The sequence below is a fragment of the Ambystoma mexicanum genome, chromosome 4q, assembly GCF_040938575.1.
Source record: "Ambystoma mexicanum isolate Mex_15411 chromosome 4q, UKY_AmexF1_1, whole genome shotgun sequence".
Lineage (NCBI taxonomy): Eukaryota > Metazoa > Chordata > Amphibia > Caudata > Ambystomatidae > Ambystoma > Ambystoma mexicanum.
In genome coordinates, this window is record NC_090928.1 from 1,237,085,070 (window position 1) to 1,237,109,552 (window position 24,483).

The 24,483-nt window shown below is 48.2% G+C and overlaps 1 protein-coding gene across 1 annotated transcript in view; it reads right to left on the reverse strand.

Moving 5' to 3' along the window:
* Positions 1-24,483, reverse strand: part of LOC138468307 (zinc finger protein 318-like) — a 640,558-nt gene that overhangs the window by 387,122 nt on the left and 228,953 nt on the right. The window contains exon 4 of the mRNA XM_069608801.1: positions 14,810-16,051. Within this exon, the coding sequence (XP_069464902.1) occupies positions 14,810-16,051 (1,242 nt within the window). The remainder of the gene's footprint in view (positions 1-14,809; positions 16,052-24,483) is intronic.

A 24,483-nucleotide genomic window follows, 5' to 3' on the forward strand; every position in this document is an offset into this window, starting at 1 on the left:
TCGTGACCACGCAGTGAGTCCATTCCTTGGCGGTACCACTTTCCACATTTGCTGGCCATCTCTTTCTGTTGCCGGCTAAATGTATAGAGTGACTGGGCCCCCCACCGGCTAATACTTATGCCGGCCATGGACCTTAACTCCTCTTTCCTCTGCTACGGGCACTTGGTGTGGGGCCTCAGTCCACCGCTGGCAGCGACGGGGCTATAAGTGCTCTCGCTTTCCCCCCGCAGCGCAGCGGCCCCATTTCTCCTGCTTTCTGTGGCGGATGGCTGCCCCCAACACCTAACGGTCACCCACCGCCTTTGGGGGAGCGGGGGCCCCGCTCTCTCCCTGATACGAGGAAGGACATAGTACATCCTCCGGTTCCCCTGACACGGGGAGCGACACTAAACTTCCAGCCATGAATAGGCCTGCCTGAAACTACTGATGTGTTCAGACCTGCCATCATCTACAGAGCATTTCACCAACTACATCTGGCCCCTCAGGGATGGGTTCAAGCTTACAAATAACCTCGGATCACTATTTGTCTGCATCCTGAGGCTCATTCAAGTGCAATCTTATCCCGCCTGGGTGGGCCATTCGGAGTGGGGCTTCACCTACAAACCTTAAGCTCTACTGCCCTAAGCTCCTCGGCCTCAAGATCTAACATACCACCATCTCTCCTTGGCCTCTTTACACAGGCGCCTGCACACCTGCATGAATCTACTTGGGGGCTGAACACTTCCTTCACCTCTGGGCGCTGGAGCCTATACATTTTCCTGACTGCCTCTCCGCTGCTGCTTCTGGGGACTACACTCGCCCCTGCACCACCACAGCGCATAACTGTACGTATTGCCATAGCAGTGCCCTTTTCCCGTTCCGGGCCCCCGGTTCACCACCTGAGTTCTTCCCCCAGGTTCCTCGGCCCCCTTTCCCCTGGCCAGAAGCCTAGCTTTCACGGCTGATCTACCCATACCTATTGCCTTCAGGGCACGAGTTTGTAACCGGTCCTGCGGCATGATTGGGACGCAGCCCCCCGTGGGTCTGCCCTAGCTACCTCTGGGCAACTTGCTCACTGACCGTGAAGCCTGCTGGAACCATGACCAAGGGGGACCGACAAAAATCAAAGCTCCATCAATATGTTTGCCAAAGCCCCAACTAAGCCAACTGAACCTGGTCTGGAGCCAGAGCCTACCATATCTACGCCTCCTGATCCCGCTGAATCCCAGAAGATGTTTGAATTCATGAGAGAAGGGTTTACTACCCTCCATTCTAAGCTTGACGACATAAATAGGACCATTCCATCAATCAAAGCCCATATGGAGAGAACGGATGGCCGAGTTACACCGGTCGAATCCAAGGTGGGTACGGCAGAGGATGACATAGTGGCTCCCCACTCAGAGGTGGCCACACTAACTCGACAGGTGTCGGAGGTTGCAAACAAAAATGAGGACCTCGAATCACGCTCCATGCGCAACAACCTCGGCATCATCATGATCCCCAAAGATGGGATCGAAGGCCCCATGGAGGACTACATTGAACACCTTGCTTCAACTGCTTGATTCCCCCATTCTGTCCCCGCAATTTGCTAGAGCGGGCCCACCGCGCTCTTACGGCAAAACCTAAACCTGGTGCACCCCTGCGCTCCATCATTGCGAGGGTATTAAACTATCGCGATCGCAATGCACTACTCAGGGCAGCGAGAGCCAAGGGCGAACTCCTATTGGGATCCTCCAGGATCCATGTATACCCCGATTTCTCGATCTCCGCTCAGCGGGAGTGCAAAACCTTTTTGGTAGCCAAGAGGAGATTGCGCGAACTGGGGGTCAAGTATGCTATGAAGTACCCACCCAAGTTCCGGATCGAACATTAAAATCAGGTCTTTTTCTTTACAATTCCAGAGGCTTCCAAATGTATAGATGAGCACTTCCCCTGATAAACCTATCTATCCCAGTAAACACAATTGTGTTACACGCATCAAGAGGAAGTGTAGATCTTGATCCAAGAAACCCCTGACTGTCTTTGTTTATATGGTGAGGCCTTTGTTCGAACTACTTTGTTCAATGAGTATTTTTGCTCATTGTCACTATAACTTAACATTGTACTTGAACCACCAGTCTTGTTTATTACCAACGTTGTACCACATTCCTAATCATGCCCCCAGCAAGGAAGCGAAGCCGCCTTATCAGCACACAAGCTCCCTGGCGATGATGCCACTGTTTTTGGTTATGTTTGATGGGTGTTGGATTTTACACCCCTCTGGTTGGGAGAGGGTTGTGAGTGGGGCTGGTGAGTTGAGTTACGGGAAAAAATGCTTGACACGTACAATGGAGGAGAGTGAGGCTACCCCATGAAGGACGCACCTCCTTAATGGGCACATCTATTTGAACTGGGCCCCCTGTATGCTGCTACGATACCTAGCAATACCCCTGTTCCCCATGTATTTTAATGGCTGATCATAACCTGGTCTGTAGGAGTTGGAATGTGAGGGGTCACGGAAATTACAGAAAGATTAGGACTGAACTGTATGTAGAGCGACGGAGTAAAATTCTCTTTTTACAGGAAACATGCTAGATCTGAGGGCTGCTTGAAATTTGCAAAGCTATGGGGCCCCCAAAGATACACTGATTACTCCACTCAGAACAGGGGTGTCATGATTCTAATACATAAAAAAGTGTTAAATTCCAGCATATTGTCTCTCACATAGACCCCCCAGGTAGATCCATTTTACTATATGGGAGGCTGCACAACAAAGATTGCATTTCTTAATATCTATGGGCTCAACTTCAACAACCCGGAGTTCTATTTGCACCTCACTGATCTACTTGCCGGATTTCCCCTTGTGCCCATCCTCTGGGGCGGAGATTTCTATACAATCCTGAACGTGGATTGGGACAGATCTGGCACCAGACCCCGCCAACTCTCCAGAGCTGCTAAAGTTATCTTGGAGTCCCTGTCACGATTTACAGGTCTCAGACGAATTGTGCACCTTGGTTCCCGAATGTTCTCCTTCTACTCCTCTGTCCACGACTCAACTCCAGGATTGACAGATGGCTCACATCCGACATACTGATTAAAGGGATGGTCTAGTAAAAATTTGTATTTAAAAAATAGATAGGCAACATAAAAAAAAAACACTAGCATTCTCCGTTTTAAAACTTCCTATGTAAAATGTTGAGCTATTCAAGCTCAAAATTCGCAAAAGCAAGCACATGGGCGCAGCCATTTTGTGAAATGGAGGCCCTCCTGTGCTGGCTTTTGCGGCACTAATGAAGGAAAAGCCAGCCAGCTGTAGTAAACAAAGGCTACCGCTGGGTGGCTTTCCCTTCATTAGTGCTGTAGGCGGAGGACGGGGACCGGAGACCAGAGCAGGAAAGCTGCAGCTGAATCTCGGTAAGTGCTATTTATTTTTTTTTACAAAAAATAAGCACTAGCTGCGGTTTTTTTTCTAAGTTTTCCGGGCTGGTGGAGCCCGGAAAACTTAGAAATAAAACCGCAGCTTTAAAAACGTTGTATTTATGTTTGCGGTCGCTTTTGAAGCGACCGCAAACAAATACGTTATTGTGTTGGAAAACGCTGCGGTTTTTCTTTCCAAGTTTCTCAGGCTCCTCACACTCTGACCATTCCCCAGTGACCATCTCCCTCAATTGGGGTACTGACTACAAAGCAAGCCGCACGTGGAGGTTGAAACCGCAATCATGATCGATGTAGCCTTCAAAGCTGACCTGGAATCTACCATCGATTATTTACCACTAAACACCGGGTCGGTCGGCACAAAGGCTACCCTGTGGGAGTCGTTTAAGACCTATATTAGAGGAACAGCCATCTCCAAGGAGTCCGGGATCCTTAAGGTTATTCGTAGAGACATATCAGAGTGAAGCAGCACTCTCCTCCCTTGAGGCCCAATATGCCCAGCATCAGTCTCCATCTATCCTTTCCAGCATTGGTGCCGAACTAGATATATTTCATGACCATGCTGAAAGGAAGAGGAAATTCATGGATAACACCGGACACCTGCGCAGTGGGTACGCTTCCTCCCGCCCTCCGCAAAGCTATTATAATCGTCCTACTCAAACCTGGAAAGCCTTCCACTCAATGAGGATCATATCAGCCCCTCCCGCTCATTAACTGCAATGTTAATATTTATACTAAGATTCTGGCCCTACGGTTGACCCCCTATATGCCCCACATTATACATCCAGACCAGTCGGGATCTATCCCAGGTAGATAGACATCCCTCAATTTACGCCGCCTCTTTAACATCAGTCGAATTGACCTTAACACTCAGGCAGTGGCGGGGCAGCCCTTGAAATGCAAAAGGCTTTTGACTCCGTCATGGAGCACCCTTTGGCGGGTGCTTGAAAAATGCAACTTTGGGCCCAGCTTCCTTTCCTGGGTCAAGCTACTATATTCAGACCCAGTAGCCAGGGTCCGCACGGAGGACAGATGCTCATCCACCTTTTGTATAGCCAGAGGCACTAGACAGGGCTAACCCTTCTCTCCCCCGATTTTCGCCATAGCTGTTGAACCCTTAGCAGACAGGATACGACAGGCACATTCACACAGAAACCTGAGATTGCTGGACACACCTGATATTGTCTCCCTCCATATATGCAGACGATTCCTTACTCTTTATTCGCTCTCCCAAACGCAACCTTGCCTCGATCCTAGAAGACGTCATCTACTTTGGGCGGATGTCCGATCTCAGGGTTAACTGTACAAAATCGACCCTCTTTCCACTTACCAACGCCAGCCCTCTCTCCTCTGTGGTCTGGTAGGGAATTTTTCCAGTCTCTAAACTGCACGCTCAACGCATTCTTATGGCACTCTGTGCAGTTCGTCTCAAATTTACCACATTGGCCACTCCCATGCAGAGTGGTGGCTTGGGAGATCCCAACTTCAACAAATACTGGCTGGTCGTCCAAGTGCAATTTGCATCATACTTGTTTACCATCTCGAACCCTCCCCCTCTCGCATATAAGACTTGAGCGCTGTGCGGTTGGAGATTGCGATATTCGCCCCCTAGCTCTTTCTTCCCCTACCCTTAGCTATAGCTCCCTTGACCCGATAGGCACCACGTTCTTTGCCCTCACTAAAATGTGGACGCTGACCGGTGGCTCTCACCACTTCCACATGTGTCTACCCCTCTGGAATTTCCTCCCTGGTGCCCCTGCAACCTCCCCGACCGAGGTACGCCACTGGGCAGAGGCGGGATTTGAAACCATCTGAGATGTCTTTGATCAAGGCAACTTTCTGGAATAGTCAGACTTACCAGAGACCCTCCGATGGAAATCGCCCATCTGGCTCCAATATTCAGGCCTCCGCCGATTCCTTAAGACAGCAGCGTTTCCCTATTATGCCATCTGATGAAACTATTTCAGCTGAAATAATTAATGCTACGGCCACTAGAGGGGAAAATCTCCAGATTGTACACCTTACTACAGTCCAAAACTTCTCCCACATTTGATCAATTGAAACACTCCTGGGCTGCGGACCTGGAGCTCGACATAACGGATCAATGCTGGAAACGTATGTGTGCTCGAAACCCACAATGTGTCGTTTAACTCGGTTTTAAACTCATCCAATTTAAAATTTTACACAGATTCTACCACACCCCAATTCGATTACATCGGATGACGCCGGACCACTCTCCCAGGTGCCCCATGTGTGGATCCGAAGATGCAACCTATATCCATATGATCTGGTCCTGCCCCTGCCTTACCCAATTCTGGGATGAGACCTGCTCCACACTCGGCTATCGTAGACCACGAGATTACTCCATCCCCACTAAAATGTCTATTTCATGATTTTCCTGATCTTGGCCGAGATTCTCAAAAGCTTGCGGGGCTGTGCATGCTACTAGCAGTGCATTGTATTCTGCTGTGATTAACTGCCCTTGGGTAGGACAAAAACTGGTGTTGTGGATATTTCTCTTCTGTGAAAGGGAGTGAGCTAAACAATCTGGTTGTGACTCCCCCGCGACTGAGGTCGGTAGTGAGACTCCCAGAACCCCCCTGCTTTGCAACCTACTATTGTGACAGGGACAACTCAGTTGTAGCCAAACCAGTTCAAGGTAGCCAAGCGAGTGGTCTAGGCTACGTATCAAGAGGAGGTGAGTTTGTAAGGGGTCCAAAATGAGCGCACACACAGTGAAGCAGTCAAGGAACACACTTAGACAAACAGGAATAAAATACTTCACTCCTGGCCAAATAACAGTGAACAATGAATAACAGGTAATAATATCACACACCACTAAACATATGATACATATACAAAATAACTAGGGTAGGGCAAAAATACTCTTCAAACCCCTGAAAAGGAAGGTACAGATTAGTTTAAGTACTACAGGTCAGCAGAGATTCAATCCCAACTTCAGAGGTCCATCCCTAAAATGAATGGGCCTTGTGTCCAAAAGTTCATCAAAGTTCCATACTCTTTGTGAAGCTGAGAAACATGAAGGTAGGGTTCTCTGGGGTCCACTGAACATAGCCAATGGTTCGGGCACAAGTTAATCTGACTAACAAACGTGCTCCGACCTTTTGGAGGGCTTGTGTGACCAAGCAGTGGCAAAGCCAAAGTAATACAAAAGTTTCTAAAAGATACCAAAACTTTTAGATGGGAGTTGGGTGCAAGTCTTAGTTACTTACCTGTAACTGTATTTCTCAAGCATTGGTATCTTTCATAGATTCACATGCTTGAATATTTCCTGACAGACTGGGAATCCGCTGTGATAAAAGTAATAATTAAATACACATACATTATTCCAAAGAGAATGCATGTAAATACCCCATTGTGGCCTATGAGCCATTCCATTGTGTAGTCCCTCCACCTCACTTTGGTCCTTTATGGCCCCAACCAATGAGGTTACAGGGCTTAAGCTCTGCCCCAATCAGCCATCTTCAGATTTTGAACCGTAGGAACTACAGTACGATGGATGCTGAACGTAGGAGCAGCCTCTCAGGGGAGGCGGGTGGGCGCATGTGAATCTATGAAAGATATCAATGCTGGAGAAGACAATGCATTACTTACCGTAACAGCATTTCTGATGGTTGTATCTGCTTAGATTCACATGCTGTGCATAGTCCGACATCCAGTGGTCACTGCAGAGTATTGCATTTTGTTTTTCGTAGTCGAAAAGGGGACGTCGACAAGGCGCGTCTGTAACACTATCCCTATAGTGACATGCGGTGTAGCCAGAATCCCTCACGCGTCGAGGTCCCTCTGTTTGTATTTGTTCTGCCCTGAGGGAGCCTTCTAGACGTGAGCGAGTACAGAAAAGAGATATAAAAAGATGTCTATGTTCCTTCCATCCGAGCGGGGAGGAAGGGTGGGCGCATGTGAATCTAAGCAGATACAACCATCAGAAATGCTTTTACGGTAAGTAATGCATTGTCTTCTGATGTTTGTTAATCTGCTTAGAATCACATGCTGTGCATAGACTAGCGAGCAGTACCCGGAGTTGGCGGTGGGTTATGAGAAGGAACAGTAGAGAAAAGATGTCTTAATACTGCCTGTCCCACCTGGGAGTCAGATCTAGAGTGTGCATCTAGACAGTAGTGTTTTGTAAAGGTGTGCACAGAACTCCAGGTAGCCGCTTTGCAGATGGACTCAAGGGGAACATTTGCAATGAACGCTATGGAAGCCCCAGTGCCTCGAGTAGAAAGTGCTCTTGGCTTGAAGGGTAGTTCTCTCTTAGCAAGAGAAACAGAGTGATGCATTGAACAATCCATCTAGATATAGTGGACTTTGAGACTGCATCTCCTCCTCTTCCTGCTGCCACCGAGACAAAGAACTGATTAGTCTTTCTCAGTGTCCTGGTTCTTTCCATGTAGAACATGACAGCTCTGCGTACATCTAGTGTATGCAGACTTTTTTCTCCCAAGCTGGAAGGGTTTTGAAAGAACGTTGGTAGTTCTATTGACTGGTTTACATGGCATTTCGAGATGAATTTTGGTGCAAACCTTGGGTGTGCGCGTAGAACCACCTTATCCTTGTGAACTGTTACGAAGGGGTCTAGAACAGAAAGAGCCTGTAGTTCACTTACTCTCCTAATGGAGGTGATAGCTATTAGGAAAGCAGTCTTAAGAGTGAGGTCTTTAAGAGTTGCCTTGTGCATGGGTTCAAAAGGCGAGCCCATGAGTCTAGAAAGTACCACATTTAAGTCCCATCCGGGAGCTGGGTTAGCTATCGGAGGGTGTATTCTCTTTACCCCCTCCATGAAGGCCTTAATAACTGGGATCTTCCACCACGACACTAAGTTGGGAAGTGGTGTATGCAGAAAGTGCCGCCAAGTGGACTTTAATGGAATTGAACACTAGACCTGAATCCAATAAATGGGTCATGTACAGAATATGTGTGGGAGAGCAGTCAACCGGGTTGATGCTCTTTCCTCTACACCAGATGACAAATCTTCTCCACTTACTAGAATAGCAGTGGCGAGTATTAGGTTTTCTGGCTTCCCTGAGGATGTCCATACATCTCTGCGGGAGTTGTAGATGTCCAAATTCTATGATCTCAGGAGCCAGGCTGCTAAATTCATGGTCTGAGGGCATGGATGCAGTGTCCTGCCCCTGTCCTGTGACAGCATGTTGTACGGGCAGGGAAGTTTCACTGGGGGAGATAGGGACATCTCCATTAAATGTGCGAACCATGGCTGCCGGGCCCACATTGGGGCCACTAGTATCATGGTAACTTGATCCTGGTGCATCTTGTGCACCACCTTGTTGAGAAGGGGAGTCGGGGGAAAGGCGTAAACAAATTTCCCTGACCATTGAATCGACAGACTGTTCCCCTTGGACTGGTTCTGGGGGTACCTGGAGGCGTAACCTTGGCATTTTGAGTTCTCCAGAGTTGCGAACAGGTCTATTTCCGGGAATCCCCATTGCGTGAAGACGTCTAAGACGATGTCTTCGTGCAATCGCCATTCGTAGTCTTCAGGCAGGGGGAAGTCTCTGCTGAGTTCGTCTGCTAGCAGATTGAGTTCCCCTGGTATGTGCTGTGACAGTAGGAACATGTGTCTGAGAGCCCACTTCCATATATTCTGGGACAGCTTGGACAGTCCTGGAGAGTGGGTGCCCCCCTGCTTGTTGATGTAGTACATGGCTGTGGTGCTGTCTGTAAGGATCATCACGGTCTTCCCTTGTAGGTGTTCTTGGAAGGCTTTTAGTGCTTTGAACACCGCCAGTAGCTCCAGTAGGTTTATGTGCTTGGATGCTACGTTCGGAGTCCACACTCCGTGAGCAGTCTGATGGGATAGGTGAGCCCCCCATCCTGTGAGGGATGCGTCCGTGGTTAGAGTGGCCACCACCGCAGGTGTGGCAAAGGGTTTCCCCGATTATCAGGTTTTCCTTTGTCCACCACCGTAGCTAGAGAACCAAGGCTTGCGAGACCACCACTAGATCGTCCCATTGTCCGCTGGCCTGACACCACTGGCTGTTGAGCCACTCTTGCATTGGGCGCATGCGCAGGCGCGAGTGAGGTACCAAATAAATACACAACGCCATCATTCCTAGCAATCGCATCGCTTTGCACACCGTCACCTCTCAACCTGCCACATTTTGGGGGATCTGAAACAGCATGTTTTGGACCCTCTCGTTGGAGGGGAAGACAAGGCCGTTCTTGTTCGAATTAGAGCCCCTAGGAATTGTTTGACTTGGCTGGGGTCTAAGCTGGACTTCTTCTCGTTGATGGAGAAGCCCAGTTGGAACAAAAGGTCTACAGTCTTTTGGGTGTTTGAGAAGCATGTCTCGTAAGAATCCCCTGTTATGAGCCAGTCGTCGAGGTAAGGGTATACAGGGAAGGATAATCTGCGCAGGTGGGCTGCTACCACTGCCAGTACTTTCGTGAATACCCTTGGTGCAGATGCTATGCCAAAGGGTAGCACTCTGAACTGGTAGTGTTTGCCTTCTATCATGAACCTGAGGTATTTTCTGTGCGCTGGCAACATTAAAATATGAAAGTATGCATCTTTCATGTCCAGTGTTGTCATGTAATCTCCCTGTGATAGCAGTGGGATCACTTCCTGTAAGGTCACCATACGAAACTTTTTGGGTTTGACAAACTTGTTCGCTGGGCGCAGATCTAATACAGGGCGCATGGTTAGATCCTTTTTGGGTACAAGTAAGTACACTGAATAAATACCCTCCATTACCTGAGATAGAGGCACGACCTCTATGGCTCCTTTTCCCAGCAGTTGGTCCACTTCTTGAAGGATGGCGAGGTGTTCTGGTGTCATGCGGCGTCCCCTCGGAGGTCTGTATGTTGGGGAACTGTTGAACTCTATACAGTAGCCGCGGGCTACGGTGGAAAGTACCCAGCGGTCTGATGTTATTCCCTCCCATGCTGGAAGAAAGGATGTTAACCGGCCCCCGACCGGCGTTGCATGGGAGGGGACGCAAATCTTTGCGTCACTTGGTGGTGGTGTTGGCTTGGGAGCCTCTGGGGGTGGAACCCCGGCCTCTTCCCTTGCCACGGCGTTGACCCCTCTGACTGTACTGGCCGCTATTACCCTGGTAGTTGCTGGCAGAATACTGTTGGTTTTGTTGGTGGCGTTGTCCACGAAAAAAGCGCTTATTACCAAATCCCCGCCTGTTAGGGGGTTTTGAAAGTTGGTCTAAGGTCTTTATTGTATCAAATTCTTTCTTCGCGTTCTCCAGCGCGTCATCCAATGCTCTCCCAAAGAGGTTGGACTCCTCTATGGGTTTATTAATAAGGGACGCTTGTGTTTCCGCCTTAAAACCGGAATTGCGAAGCCAGACGTGACGCTTCAGTAAAATTCCTTGTACCAAAGTGCGGCCAGCCGTCTCTGCTGCATCGAGGGTATTCTTGACGATGCTTTGATTGACCAGAGAGCCCTCGTTAACTGTAGCCAGTAAACGAGTCCTTAGGGGTTCGGGAGCTTCTTCGATGTCCTGTCTATCTTAGCCCATTGAGCATCGGCGTAGCTTGCCAATAGGGTATTATTGGCGATTCTGGTAGAGACTGCTGCAGAGGTGGTGATTCTCTTGGCATACAGCTTCTTCCCCTCTTTATCTGGGGGTGCCTCGCTAGTAGATAGTGGGACTCCTGCCCTTTTCCTGGTGTTGGTCACAACCAGGGAGTCCGGGATTGAGTGACCCTTAATATATAAAGGGTCTGATTGAGAGAACAGTTTCTCAATCCTCGGATTGACCCCTCTCACCAATGCAGGAGTGGAAAGAGAAGGTGTAATAAGTCTCTTAACTGAGGCGAGGATGGGTATAATCTGGCTATTGGGGGGTTTTTCCTTGATAATCCTCTCCACAAAAATCGGTGTCTGGGGTGACCTCCCCAGTTTCGATTTCGAAATGTGCTGCTGCCTTCTTCAGCAGTGCATTGAAGGTGGGTTGATCATCGACAGGCGAAGGGTTCCCGACTGGTGTGGTTTCAGTAGACCTGATGACTACACTGCTACTGCCTGTGTCAGTCGACCTAGCCGGTGACTGCCAGGGATTTGGGTCGCCCTCGCCTGTGTCTTCCTGGAAACCCTCCTCACCTAGGTTAGTTTCCTCGTGAAAACCTTCCTCTTCTTGTTGGTCCTCAACATAGGTGAACTCGTCTTCCTCCTGGAAGAAGGTGTCTTCCTCAGTGGGATTATAAGAGTATCTGTCCTGTATGGGGTTATAAAACTTCTGGTATTTAGCCCTTGGACTCTCCAGGGGTGCCTCCCTTGGTCACCCTGTCTTCTGGGATGGACATGAACCTGTCTAGTTTGTCCATACAGGTCTGGAATCTTTCAAAGGTCCACTGAGGTCGGCCAGGACGGTCTGGGAAAGAAAAAGGAGTTTCTTCCTCCTGTAATTGTCTGGTTCTGTCCCATAACGTCGAATAAAGTGAGCCTTCTCCTTCTGAGTAGCCTTCTTGCTGACTAAGGCCTTCTGTCGGCGTCGGGAACTGGCCTGATCTGTTTTCCGGCGCTTTCGGCGTATCTTTGGCTTTGTGCGCGGTTTTCGGCGTTTCACTCGCCGTACGTCTCTGGCCGTCCTTAGATGCTATGCGCGCGAGGCTTTCGGCGATCATTCTCTCTTCCGAGGGATCGGTCGCCGTCGCGCTATGTAACGTCGAGTCCTTGCCCGTCGAGTCCTTGCCCGTCGAGTCCCTGCCCGTCGAGTCCCTGCCCGTCGAGTCCTTGCTGGCAACGTGAGCGCTCTTACGATGCGCGTCGCCGGAGGTTTTCGTGTTAGCGCCCTTATTTTTAGAATGCCCAGTCGCCTGTCGCGGTGGCGGGGAGGGCTGACGACCCTTATGGTCGGCAGAAGACGCCGGTGGGCCCGGCGTCCCCGTTGGCGCTATGGCTGCCTTCGTCTTCGACTAATGCGTGCTGGGGGTATGTGCTTTGGTGTTTTTCGTGTGCGTCCTTGTCGCAGGGGTGTACATCCCCATGAACTGGGCGTGAGCCGGGCTTGTCGGGGCCGGGGACAGACGACGAGCGTGAATGCTCCTTTGAGAGGTCTACAGCCTCCGTTACGGGGGCCGTGTAGTCACTGTCCTCTTCACTCGGCGGCGGCGGGCGAGGAGTCAGGCCTAGACATGGCGTAGGCTGCCCACCTTTTGACCCTGCGGTCTTTTAGAGTTTTGGGCTTTAGTAATTTACAGGCCGCACAGCCGTCCTCCTGGTGATCGAGGGGTAAGCAACGGTTGCACCGTTTGTGCTTATCCTTCCAGGTATATTTACCCTTGCAAAGCGGGCAAAACCTAAATGGCGTCCTCTCCATAGCTGAGGGTAATAAGTGTGACTACGACCTCGAAAGAGAGGGAGGGGGAAAGAGAAAGGCATTCTTAAAGAGAAGAAAGACCACAAAACCTCACTCTCCCTACTATGTATGGCCGGCGAGGCCAGGCCACGTGTTCGGCAGCGCCGAAGGATCCCCACCGCTCGGCGGAGAAACGGCTCTGCGTCGAGGGAGGGATCTACGTTATTGATCTTAATAACAAAGACCAAAGGTCGAATAAACTATTTGGCAATGTCTCTCGAGGAGCTCCGCATAAGGGCGACCAGTAGCTGGGCGGAAAAAAACAATCTGAGCGACCTAGACGCGTGAGGGATTGTGGGTACAACGCCCGTCACTATAGGGATAGTGTTACAGACACGCCTTGTCGACGTCCCCTTTTCGACTACGAAAAACAAAATGCAATACTCCGCAGTGACCACTGGATGTCAGACCTATGCACAGCATGTGATTCTAAGCAGATTAACCAACATCAGAAAAGTGCCTATGATACTGAACGGTGCAAAGCATGCTGTAATACTAAGCTGGTTTCCCACAATATGCAATTTAAATTGATCCATTGCAAGTGTTTGCAGCATACATATTTAACCCCTGCTCTGTTCATAGAAATTCCCCAACATGTCATGGACAGCTATTCAATGTATGCAAGCAGTAGGTCTTTGTTTTCATTAGTTTGAGAACATATTGCGCAGGTCTTTGCATCATTTTCAGTTTGATCAACAACCGCCAGGCTATTTTTGCTAGGTCTCACTTGATAGCAAAAAGGGGAACATTTACAAGAAACATGGGAACAAATATCAAGTTTCAAGTCACAAGCGAGGCATAGAAACGTGCACGCTCTTCAGTTGTCCACCTACACACAGCACACTATTTCTTGCGTTCCAACAGTGAAATATCAATAGGCAATGGGTAGTAGAAAGCATATTTTTTGGTGTGCTGCAGTTTGTTATGCTATTGGGTATTGTGCCCAAACCAGTCGCAGCTTTACAAATAGTATGACTAAAAGGGCAACCGCTGAAAGGGACAGATCAGAAAGCAGTTTATTGGGACGGATTGTTCCATTCTTTCTGGGATTCTTCCACTTGGCCGATCCAACTGGTGATGGTGGATTGCCACTGGTAATGTTGGTTTTCTTTGTATGCACTGTTAACTGGACTACAGGCAATGTTTACACATCTTAATCACCTATTTGATAAACTGTATTATAGAGTAGATGAAAATGTGGCATTAAGGAGATAATGAATACAAAGACCAAAAAAACAGTTTCGGAGATGTGAATCTATAATTGGATACTATTGCCCCAAAGCAAATCGATCCAATTTAATCTAGCTCATTCCTTCATCAGCTGCTCCATGTGGACCCGGTTTGATTTTGTGATTGACTGTTACTAAAAATCACCTACGATTACTATGCATTTGTAATGGTTGTACATTTCCATATTGTACAAAGCATAGTTCCATTTTAACTTGTGAAATTCCAAAGGAAACATTTACAGAGCAGTCCTCAGCATGCACAAACTAGTCTTAGACAATACACCACATATTGCAAGTAAACAAAACATGTGTGCCAACTACTGAAGTGTCCAATTTCCTTCATATTATTGGGAATACTAGCTCCAGCATGGTGTAGCTGAATGTGAGCCATTAGTAGACACCAACTGTTGTTGTGCAAGTCTTACATTACAGGCCTAGCACTTTGATGGTGTTTGAGCGCTGACCTACCTTCGAGAAGCAACAGAGCGCTGTACAGAGGTAAACAGAACAGTACAGAGCACCACACACCGTGGGTGGTAATAAGCAGCGCTCCGATGCCTGAGGCTTTGTAGCGCTATATAAAAAAGCAAATTATTATAATTGAAGACATTGCAAACAAAGTTGATACTGCATCATAAAATTCAAATGGTCTGGCATCCCCCGCCACCCAAAAAAGCAAATTGTATCTTAGAACTAAAACACCTGCCTCCCAATTTAAAATAGAAATGTTTGGACTTTTTAACACCTCCAATTTATATACAATGGCATGAAGCAGGACATCTCTAAACCTTTCATACATTTTCATTTCTCACTGAAACCCATAACACTTACCTCCAGTGATGAAGGATCCTTGGTTGAGCTAGATAGTTCGTGTGTGTCACACTTCAATGGCTGTAAAGCTATTCCAGCACCCGTCATTGGGACTGAGGCCTCAATATTGGAGTCATTACTTTTCTCTGATTCAGTCAGTAAATTGAGATTGCAAAGTCTTCCACTCTCTGTTTGGTTCGTGGGTGACATCTGACTATTAGACATATTAGTCACTGTCACAGTCTTACTATTGTCACCCGGATGCATGTTTTTCATGTATCCAGGTGGCAACGGTTTCTTAGGTATAGATTTGTTACCTTTGGGAGGTACAGACGCAGGTGGTGGGTCTTTGTTTAATGGTGCCTGAACTGTCGTGGTGGTCGCAGTGGTGGAAGTTGAGATTGGTGTAGTGGAAGTGATCTCGTTAGTGACCAGCTTAGTTGGGGTCATATGCAGAGAAGTACTTTCATGCCCTGTTCCTTGTCTCAGAGTCTCAGATGCTGGGTTAAGATCCTTGATAGAGGTCTTTGAAGTATCAACAGGAGATTTAGGAGCATGTTTGTCACTCTTGCTGCGGTGGAGCTCCCAAGAACTTGGTTTATCTGGATCAGAGGAGCGCCGCTCAGGAGAGCGAGAAACGGGCTTCTTACCATAAAGCCGCTCTTGGGTTCGGGCGGTAAGCTGGCCAACTTCACCCATATCCATATCGAGTCCAATGGTCTTCAGTAAATCATGAATCTTTGTAAATTCACCAGGAGCTTGATTATCTTGTGGAGGTTCAGTCTCCTTTGGAGCAGGGCTTTTCTGGTCTGCAGTTTCATCAAAGTTATTGTTTGGGTGCTGAATGGTGGTTGGGCTTGGTTTTACTTCATCATCACCATAAAGAAATTTCTCCTCATCTTCAACATTTGATAGGCTTTGCTGCATGCCCTCAGGTAGTCGAGTAGCAGCAGTCATCAAATTGTCTGAGAATCCACCAACATCCTGACTGGCCTTTTCATGAGGTAGAAAGAATTCACTACTGTGGTCGGGGCTCTGCGGCTTTGCATTGTCATGGTTTGCCTCATTCTGGTCTTGGTTACCAAATCGGCCTGAGTCGTACATCTCATCTTGAGAGGGCTCACTCACAGACTCAGTACTACCACCGTGGCTAAACAGTTTGAGGAAACTTTCAACCTGCGAAGTGAAGGAATTGCTGCTTGTCTGAGGGGTTGAAGTAGGAGTTGAGAGCGAAGATGTGGAGCTTGTAATGAAGACTTCACGCTGCAATACAAAACAAAAAAAAAAAATCAGTTTTACCAGCGAACGAGGACAACACAAATACAAATTGCTGCACAAAGATGAAATTCAAGCAACACTTCTGTCACAAATAACTAAACTTCCGAAATGAAGTAACTAATTGCCATGTGTGTGCTGCTGAACAGGCGGACACTAGATTACTGGAGATTCATTAAATGTTAGAATGGAAACAGCAACCACAAAATAGACTCAACTATGCAAGTTAAGTAGCACTTGGCACGCAGCATGGAGAAGTCAATTTATTCTAGAAGTACAAGCACAGTACAGTGGATTTCAAGTTGTGCTCTCAATCATACTTGTGACCATAGAGGTGAATTATGTTGCAGACGCAAGACTTATCACAGTAAATCTGGTTGTTGAAGAACACTACCAACTAAAAGTAAACAGGCTGTAGTACCTGGATGTGGCTTTAGAGGTTGACCCAGCTTCTACAGCTTGGTTGTTTGTCAAACAGTCAATCAGCATTGGAAACAAGAAATAACAGGTCTGTGTACGCGATTTAAACTCAAACAGAAATCCTTTGTTCTACTGTAGTTCCACTGTCGAGTAATAGGAGCAGCAGTGACCTTGAGGATCTAATTTTAAAAACGCTAAAACATTTTCATTTCTCTTTACGCGAAAGCTAAACCATACATATTTTTACTAAAGGACCAAAAAAGGACTAAGTTAGCTTAACAGAATACCCAGACGTTAACAAAACATTTAAAACCCATTACACAGATGCTGTTGAAAACAATATTTGCGTTAAAAGTCAGAGCCTTCCGCTGCCATATATCGAAAGCTTCATTTTCTCTTTTAGGGTGCTTGTAATTCTGGAAACTGAAAATGAAGATGTTTAAAGAAAGTATATTGGACTCAAGAACTTCCATAAACACAATTTTAACAAAGTTACTCACTGTAGTGACTACCTTATTCCTAGTCCATAGTCCCCTTTCCTCCATACTTGTGGGAGATTCAAAAGCACTCCTCACAGGGATACGGGTGGATGGGAACTAATTACTGAAAAAGGTTGAGGACAGCCTGACCAAATTGAGCATCGACCCTGAAGCTCAAGTCCAAGCAGTAATGCTTACAAAAAGCTGATAGGGAGGCCCACGAAGCCGCCTTGGCAATGATCTCCCAGGGAACATAATTTTGGAAGGCACCAGCTGCCGCTGTGCCACGTACAAGATGGGCATGAACGCCCTTCGGAGGTTGAAGGCCCCGAATGGTATAGGCCTCTGAGATACAAGAGGCAATTCATCGGGAGATGGTCACTTTTGAAGCGGTTTTCCCTTTCGGGTCACTGAATGTAACAGAGTTGGGAGGATCCCCTGAGTTCAGTTCTGTCCACATAGAACTTCAGAGCGTGACCGACATCTAGATTGTGTAATACTCTCTACATCAGAGTCTGGGTTTGGGGGGAAAAACAGGTAATGATACAGACTGATTCATATGAAAATCTGTCACCACTTTAGGGAGGAAAGACAGATGAGTGCGGAGCACAACCTTGTCCTTATGAAAAGGTAAGGAACGGATTTTCTACGGACAAGGCTTGAATCTCGCTTACACGGCTTGCCGAAGTCACGGCAATCAAAAGGGCAACCTTCCAAGAAAGGTACTTCAGATCCGTTGTGGCCATAGCCTCAAATGGCTTATGGCATAAGGCTGTCAAAACCACATTTAAATTCCACTTTGGGTGAGGATTGTGTACAGGCGGAAAAAGATGCAATAAACCTGCGAAATTCCTTTTAATGACAATTCGCCAAAGAAAAGGAACAGGCATCAGTGGTAGTAAGTCCTACAGAATACTACAAGGATGCGCAAAGCAGACATTTGAGAAATGAACGAAAGGACAGTGTCAATCGTAGCATGTTTGTGACTAATTGTTTAGCTAGACACCAGTGACAGTACTTGCTCCTATACTGAGACCTTCTAGAAGGCTTCCTTGGATAATGCGCATATTGTCCTCAGACAGGTTAAACTGTGTTAGTGATTTGAACTCAAGCACCAGGCCGCCAAGCTGAAAGATTGTGGGGAGGGGTGCCACATCTGCCGATTGCACTGGTGAAGCAGGTTGGGAATCAGCGGCAGTCTGATCGGAGGACAAAGCGACAGATGCTGAAGATCCGAAAACCAGAATCTGGCTGGCCACCAACGAGCTATGAACAGAAGAGTGCAATTTGAAGCATTCCTGAGCTTGCAGAGTGACCGATGAATCAGAGGAACAGGCAGGAAGGCATATGCGTTCATGTTCTGCTACGGAATCTCGAGAGCATCCCATAGACAAGAGGCTCAGAGACCGTTCCTGGATGAATAAAGAGGAAAGAGGAAGTCTCTTGTTTGTGGCAGTCGCAAAAAGGTCCACTTCTGGAGTCCCCCATTGGCAAAAGATGTTGGACAGAACTTCCAAGTTTAGTTCCCACTCATAACTGTCTGCGGGAGTCTGCCGTCACATTGAGTTGCCCCGGAATGTGCACCGCCAGCAGCCAAATGCCATGCTGGATGGCCCATTCCCACATCTGAATGGCAAGGTCCACAAGGGGTGGTGACTTGGTACCACTCTGCTTGTTGATGTAAAACATGGATACAGAGTTGTCCGTGCGGACGCGTACCACCAAGTTCTTGATGGATGGAATGCTTTCAGCGCCAGAAAAACAGCCAGGAGTTCCAAATGATTTATATGAAACTGCCTGTCCTGCGGTGTATACATAGATCGAAAACATGGAGATGATCCAGAGTTGCTCCCCACCCTAGGAGGGAGGAGTCTGTGGTAATCGTCACTTGTGGGCAGGGATCTTGAAAATAAGAGCCCCCATTGAGATTGCTGTTCGAGCACCACCATAGAAGGTCTACCATCATGCAAGAAGGAACTGGGATCATCCTGGAATCCGAGTCCGAAGCCTCCTGAGACCAAGAGCTCCGGAGAGCCAGCTGAGTAAGCCTCATTTTGAGACACGCAAGAGGAAGAGCAAGTATGCACGAAGCCATGAGGCCCAGAAGTCTCTGGAACCACCAAGTCATCATGTGCTCTGATTGGATGAAGAGCTGACACGTGGCAAATAGATCCGCAATCCTCTCCTCCGTCAAATACACACGGGAGTCGATCATGTTCCAACAAAAACCCAGGCAGATCTGGTCTTGGGAGAATGTCATGTAAGATTTCCGCCAGTTCACCGAAAGCCTGAGGTGGAACAAGAGCCGAAGGAGAGCCTGGAGATTTCTCAATGCAGTCTGTGGACAAGGGCTGCGTAGGAGCCCATCGTCCAAATATGGATATACATGAAGGCCCTGTAGCCAAAGGTAAGATGCAATGACCGACCTCATCTTCATAAAGACATGCAGACCTGAGACCAAAAGGAAGTACCCGGAACTGGAAATGTTCCACTCCCAGGGAGAACCGCAGGTACTTTCAATGCAGCGCCCATATCAGGATGTACATGTACGAGTCCTGAAGGTCCAAAACACTGAGCCAGTCACCCTTCCGAAGAGAGGACTTTATTTGGCAGGGTGTGACTATCTTGAGTATCTCTTGGGGGAGAGGAAGATAGAACTGGGGAAGGTCGAAGATGGTGCACAGGCCGGCCTGGTTGGGTTTGGGCACCGTGAACAGTCGAGAGTAGAAGCCCTCCCCTTGCTCCCCGAAGGAAACAGGTTCCAGCGCACTGAGGTCTAGAAGCTTCTGAACCTCAGCTCTGAGAGAGGATGTCCCGATTGTTGGGAGGATTCAAGGGTGGGGTAAGGGGCAAGGGGCAAGTGTAAGCACGCCTGAGCGATGGGCAAAACCCACCGATCACCAGTGATGGTCTGCCACGCCTTCCAGATAAGAGATTTGTCCTCCCACCGACAAAAAATATAATTTTGCAAATTTGTCAGCCGGGAGACTACCTGCTCGTGGAGTGGAGGCTGAAGGCCGAGAGAAAAACGGACCATGTTTTTTTTCAACGTGTGCCACCAAACGGAGGGTCAGTTCTGCGCGCCCGGCAGTCCTGAAACTCTTTGAAGCAATAAAAAGATTGAGACGGAGACCCACGACCTCTGGGTGTAAAGAGCCTTAGCTGGGACCTTTGCCAGGATCAACAAGGATTTGACGGTTTGGGTACTCGTCTTGGTCCGTAGAAGAATGAAAAAACTCCTTTCCGTCGAAGGGAAGGTCCAGAACTTTATCTTGCACCTCCTTCAAAAACTTTGTCGCATGGAGCCACGCCTGGCGGGAGGTGTCAATTCCCACCATCAGGCCTCGAGCTGAAGTATCCACATGGTGTGCCGAGCCTCCAGGATATTCTGTGCCAACACCCGAGCGTCCGACAGAAGTCTACCTATCCGAATGCACTCCTGAAAATCAGCCAACTCCCTCCACAGCTTCACATTAGCTGCCGCCAGGATCAGCTCGGTATTTGCTTGGCAAAGTTGCAGTGCTGAGTTGGTGAAGACTTCCTTGCACAAGGAGTCCAGAATTTTGTCTTCCTTTGAGAGAAACTGACCCACAGCTGTAGAGGTCGCAGAGGCCGGCTTGGATTGAAGCGTGGCCGCAGCTACCACTGTTGAAGAAGGGAGCAGACAAGAGGACAAGGCTATCTCCTAGGAGTTGTGAAGCCTGTAACGGGCATCGATTTTCTTATTAATATGCACCAGTGTGTGGTTTATCCCAGACCTTACAGGCCTCAGCCAAAACGTCCTTCTGTAGCAACAGGCCGGTGCGCTATTGTGGAGACAAGGTTAAAAGCTCCCGAAAGCACAGCTTCCTGCAGAGCAGGGGCCTCAGGTACTGGAATGTCGACGGCGGCCATCATATCCATAACCCGGTCATGGAATGCTCTCACAGAGCAGGGCTACACATCGCTATCCTGATCTACCAGAGGGTCATCCAGCGGATCATCGGCAGACGGCTGGGCCGCCGCAGGTTTTAAAGTGCTATCCCGATCTGCCGGTGTCTTCTCTACGGGAGACAACGGGAGCAAGGGAGGAAGAGCTGAGGCGGGCCGATAGGGAGAGGTGGTACAACCCACGGAGCCACTGGAGTGGAAGGAGGTGCCGGAGGTTCAGGGTACATTTCCCTGAAAAGACCCTTAAAGTACTATTTCATAGGGTCAGAATTCATGAGCCTCTGAAATTTCCCGAAAACATCCTCTGATGAAGGCTTAAGCGCTGGGGAAGGCAGAGGCCTCTCATAAGGGGCATACTCCACAAATGCAATGAGGATGGTTGCCAGGAAGGCCCACCACAAATCGGGTTCGCATAGATAAGTGGAGCAGAAGGAGGAAGCAAGTCTTGTGGCAGCGGCATCCGAGCACCCCAGTCAGAAGGGAGGAACCGATTCCTACATTCCACAAAGGTGAAAAATGCTGCTCAGCCCCAAAACTAAGATTCCCAGCACCCACCGTCGAGAAGGTAGGTGTAAGGGAAGGATCCAAAATGGCAGCCGTGGACCATGAGGGGTGGGCTGCAATTTTGTTGATGCCTGAATAGAACTGTCACATGTACAGCTGAGGCAATCGTCTCCACAGGCTGGTCAGGGGGCTTAAGTAACAATTTAGCCTTGACACAAGGATCCTCGGCCGAGCCGGTACTGGGTTTGGGGGGGACGGGGAGGGGTCTCGGATGTTTGCTTGACATCTTAGAGGTGGCTCCAACATTAGCCTCCAAGGGAGGAACCTCGGCAGAGCCGGTAACAGAGGAGCTATGGTACATGACCGCCCTCTTTGCCCCCTCGACAGAACCGGTATCACCATGATGAGCACAGGAAAACTGAGGCATGATCCGTACAGACAAGACCTTAACAGGTCTCTCGGTTTTGTCGGTACAGACCTTAGCCTCCAGTAGAGGAGCCCCTGGTTTCATGCCGGTATGTCTAGCACCCCCGCGAGAGGCCTTAAGCCGTGGCTTGGTACAGAAGACTCCAGAAATGGAGGCCTCAGGGCATACCACAATGTCTGTGTGGAAAGCTCCAGAAACAGACCTCTGAGCGAACCCCAGTGTCCAAAGCCTCAGACAAACTGGGCCTATGTTTAGCACACGGCAGGTAAACCTCGGCAAGTATTCCGGTCTTGGAAGGCCTCTCGAGGGAACCCTCGGAGAAAACTCTGGTACGCCTATTAGGCGTGAGGCACCTCAGGGGAAATCCTGGTGGTAGAGCTACTAGAGCCTCTCCCGGACCGAGAAGACCCTGGAAAGGAGTCCCCTGGCCGGGGTGCCCTAAAAGTAAGGAATTTACCGGGCATCACTTTTCGTTGATGAAACGCTGAAGATGAGGTGGAGGAAGGCGCTGAAAAATATCCTCCCACCGAAGAAGACAGCGCTGGAGTGCCCGACGGAGAGGGAATCGCAGTAGAAGCATGAATCCCAGCAGTGGTCCTGCCAGAGACACTCCAAGCAGAGAATAGGGATCCGCCCTAGCAAAGCTCGCACGAAGGAAGGACAGGACACAAATCCCAGACGCTCCGGCATAGACTCAGGACTATGCAACTGAAGAACCGGCGCAGGAGAGAAGGACAAACGGGGGGAAAAAAACTCCCGAAGATGCAAGTGCATCCAGTCCCGACTAAGCAGAGAAAAGGACTGAAGGGCGATGCATGGGGCGGAACTCAGGAGAGCGGGGTTACAATTTTTGATGCTTGGAAAAAAGTGCTCTGTCCCAAAGTACGGAATGTCCCACAAGTATGGAGGTAAGGGGACAGGACGCAGGAGTAAAAGGTTTTGAAGACGGTCCGTTCCATAAGCACCTGGCATTCAGCCTTTTATATGGGTACATGATCAATTGCAGTACACTACTAAAATATTACAGGATTTCATTCCTGCTTTTATTCCAGTCCTCAAATTTGGGGCAAAAATAAAGTGCCAATCATAAAGGATCCCAACTCTAAGACATTCCAACAGCACTTGATAAAGAACACACCATCAGTACAAACGCAACACGTTGGCAAATGTGAATAGCATCATTTTTATATGCACTTGGAGGTATCAAAATTAAGAGAAACTGGGAACCATTTGCCTTCTGCCTACTGCCCAGATGAGCCTGGTCAGTTTGATACCAAGATTTACCAGGAGCTACTTTTGGCTCCCCAGACCAACTGAAGCCAAAAAAACACACCCCCCATGTGAATTAAACTGTTTGGGACAATGAATAAACAAACATTAGGACACATCTACACAACATTTAAAGCATAAGGAGTCATAAATATGGCCGAAATGTTTGGATTTTATGCAGCAGTTCGATTTGGGGAACGCTATGTAGTAGCTCCTCATTCCTCATTGGTAGCTCCTGTTCACTGGCTAATGCTGGATATGCAGAAGCTACTTTTAGCTCTTGCTAATCCAATCATAATTTTGATTCCTGACTTAGTCTGTCCAGTTTAGTGTCGTTTGTTTAACTTGGTCTAGCAGAACTGATGCAGTGTATGCACTTACAATGTAACCACATTATTATCCTGGGCAATTATCTTCAAGAAAAGCTGAAATGGAGAACGGGAGATGGATGCTTTCGAAGCTGGCTTCCCTTTCAGGTCTCCGAATGTAACGAAGAATTGCAAGGAGCTCGTGAGTTCACTCGTAATAGAGGTAAAACTTCAGAGCTCGCCTGACGTCCAGGTTGTGTAGAACTCTCTCGGCATCGGATGACGGGTTCGGGAAGAAGACTGGTAAGGAGATCGATTGGTTCAAATGAAAATCAGTAAACACCTTAGAAAGAAAGAAAGGATGAGCATGCACCTTAGTGTAACACCTGAGAAGCACCGCTTTGCCGCTCATGCTGTTCTTCCATTTGTGGGTCCGAAATTTCAAGTCGCAAGCAACTGGTAATTGTACTATCCAAGTGCTTCAACTTTGAATTTGGACACTAAGCAGTACATAATTGTACATTATCATTTGATTTCTCCATTTTATGCTTGTGGAACACTTGTGTTAAGCCTTCTATTTGGATTATTAATAGTGACTACACCCATTTCCGCTGCCACACAAAAGCTGGCCCACGCACACACCTGAGTGAAGCACCTGAGAAGCACTGCTTTGCCGCAGAAGCAACGGGTGCCCGAGTACTAATAACTGCTGGTTAAAATGAGTAATTCTGATATGTCATTGTGAGTCAATTTGTTTATTATTCGTATAAATTGTTTTTATTTTTTGGGGATGTAGCAGTTTGATTTTCAAGTTGTAAGTGAAACAGGCAGATAGCAGACAGCCCTTTTTGCTGCTTATAATGTACGAATGCTGGCACGCCTCTATTCTTTGAAAACAAATATGCCTGAACACTTAAACGTACGGACTACTGTAGAAGGGTCCGTTATGAGGCTAAACAAGTCTTGAGCGTTCTGCGCATATGCCTGTACATCTATCGGCAACAGGCGTAAAGGTTGCTCCAAATGTGAATCAATTACCTGAACTTGCCTCTCCAGCTTTGCATACAAATGTATCTAGTGTCA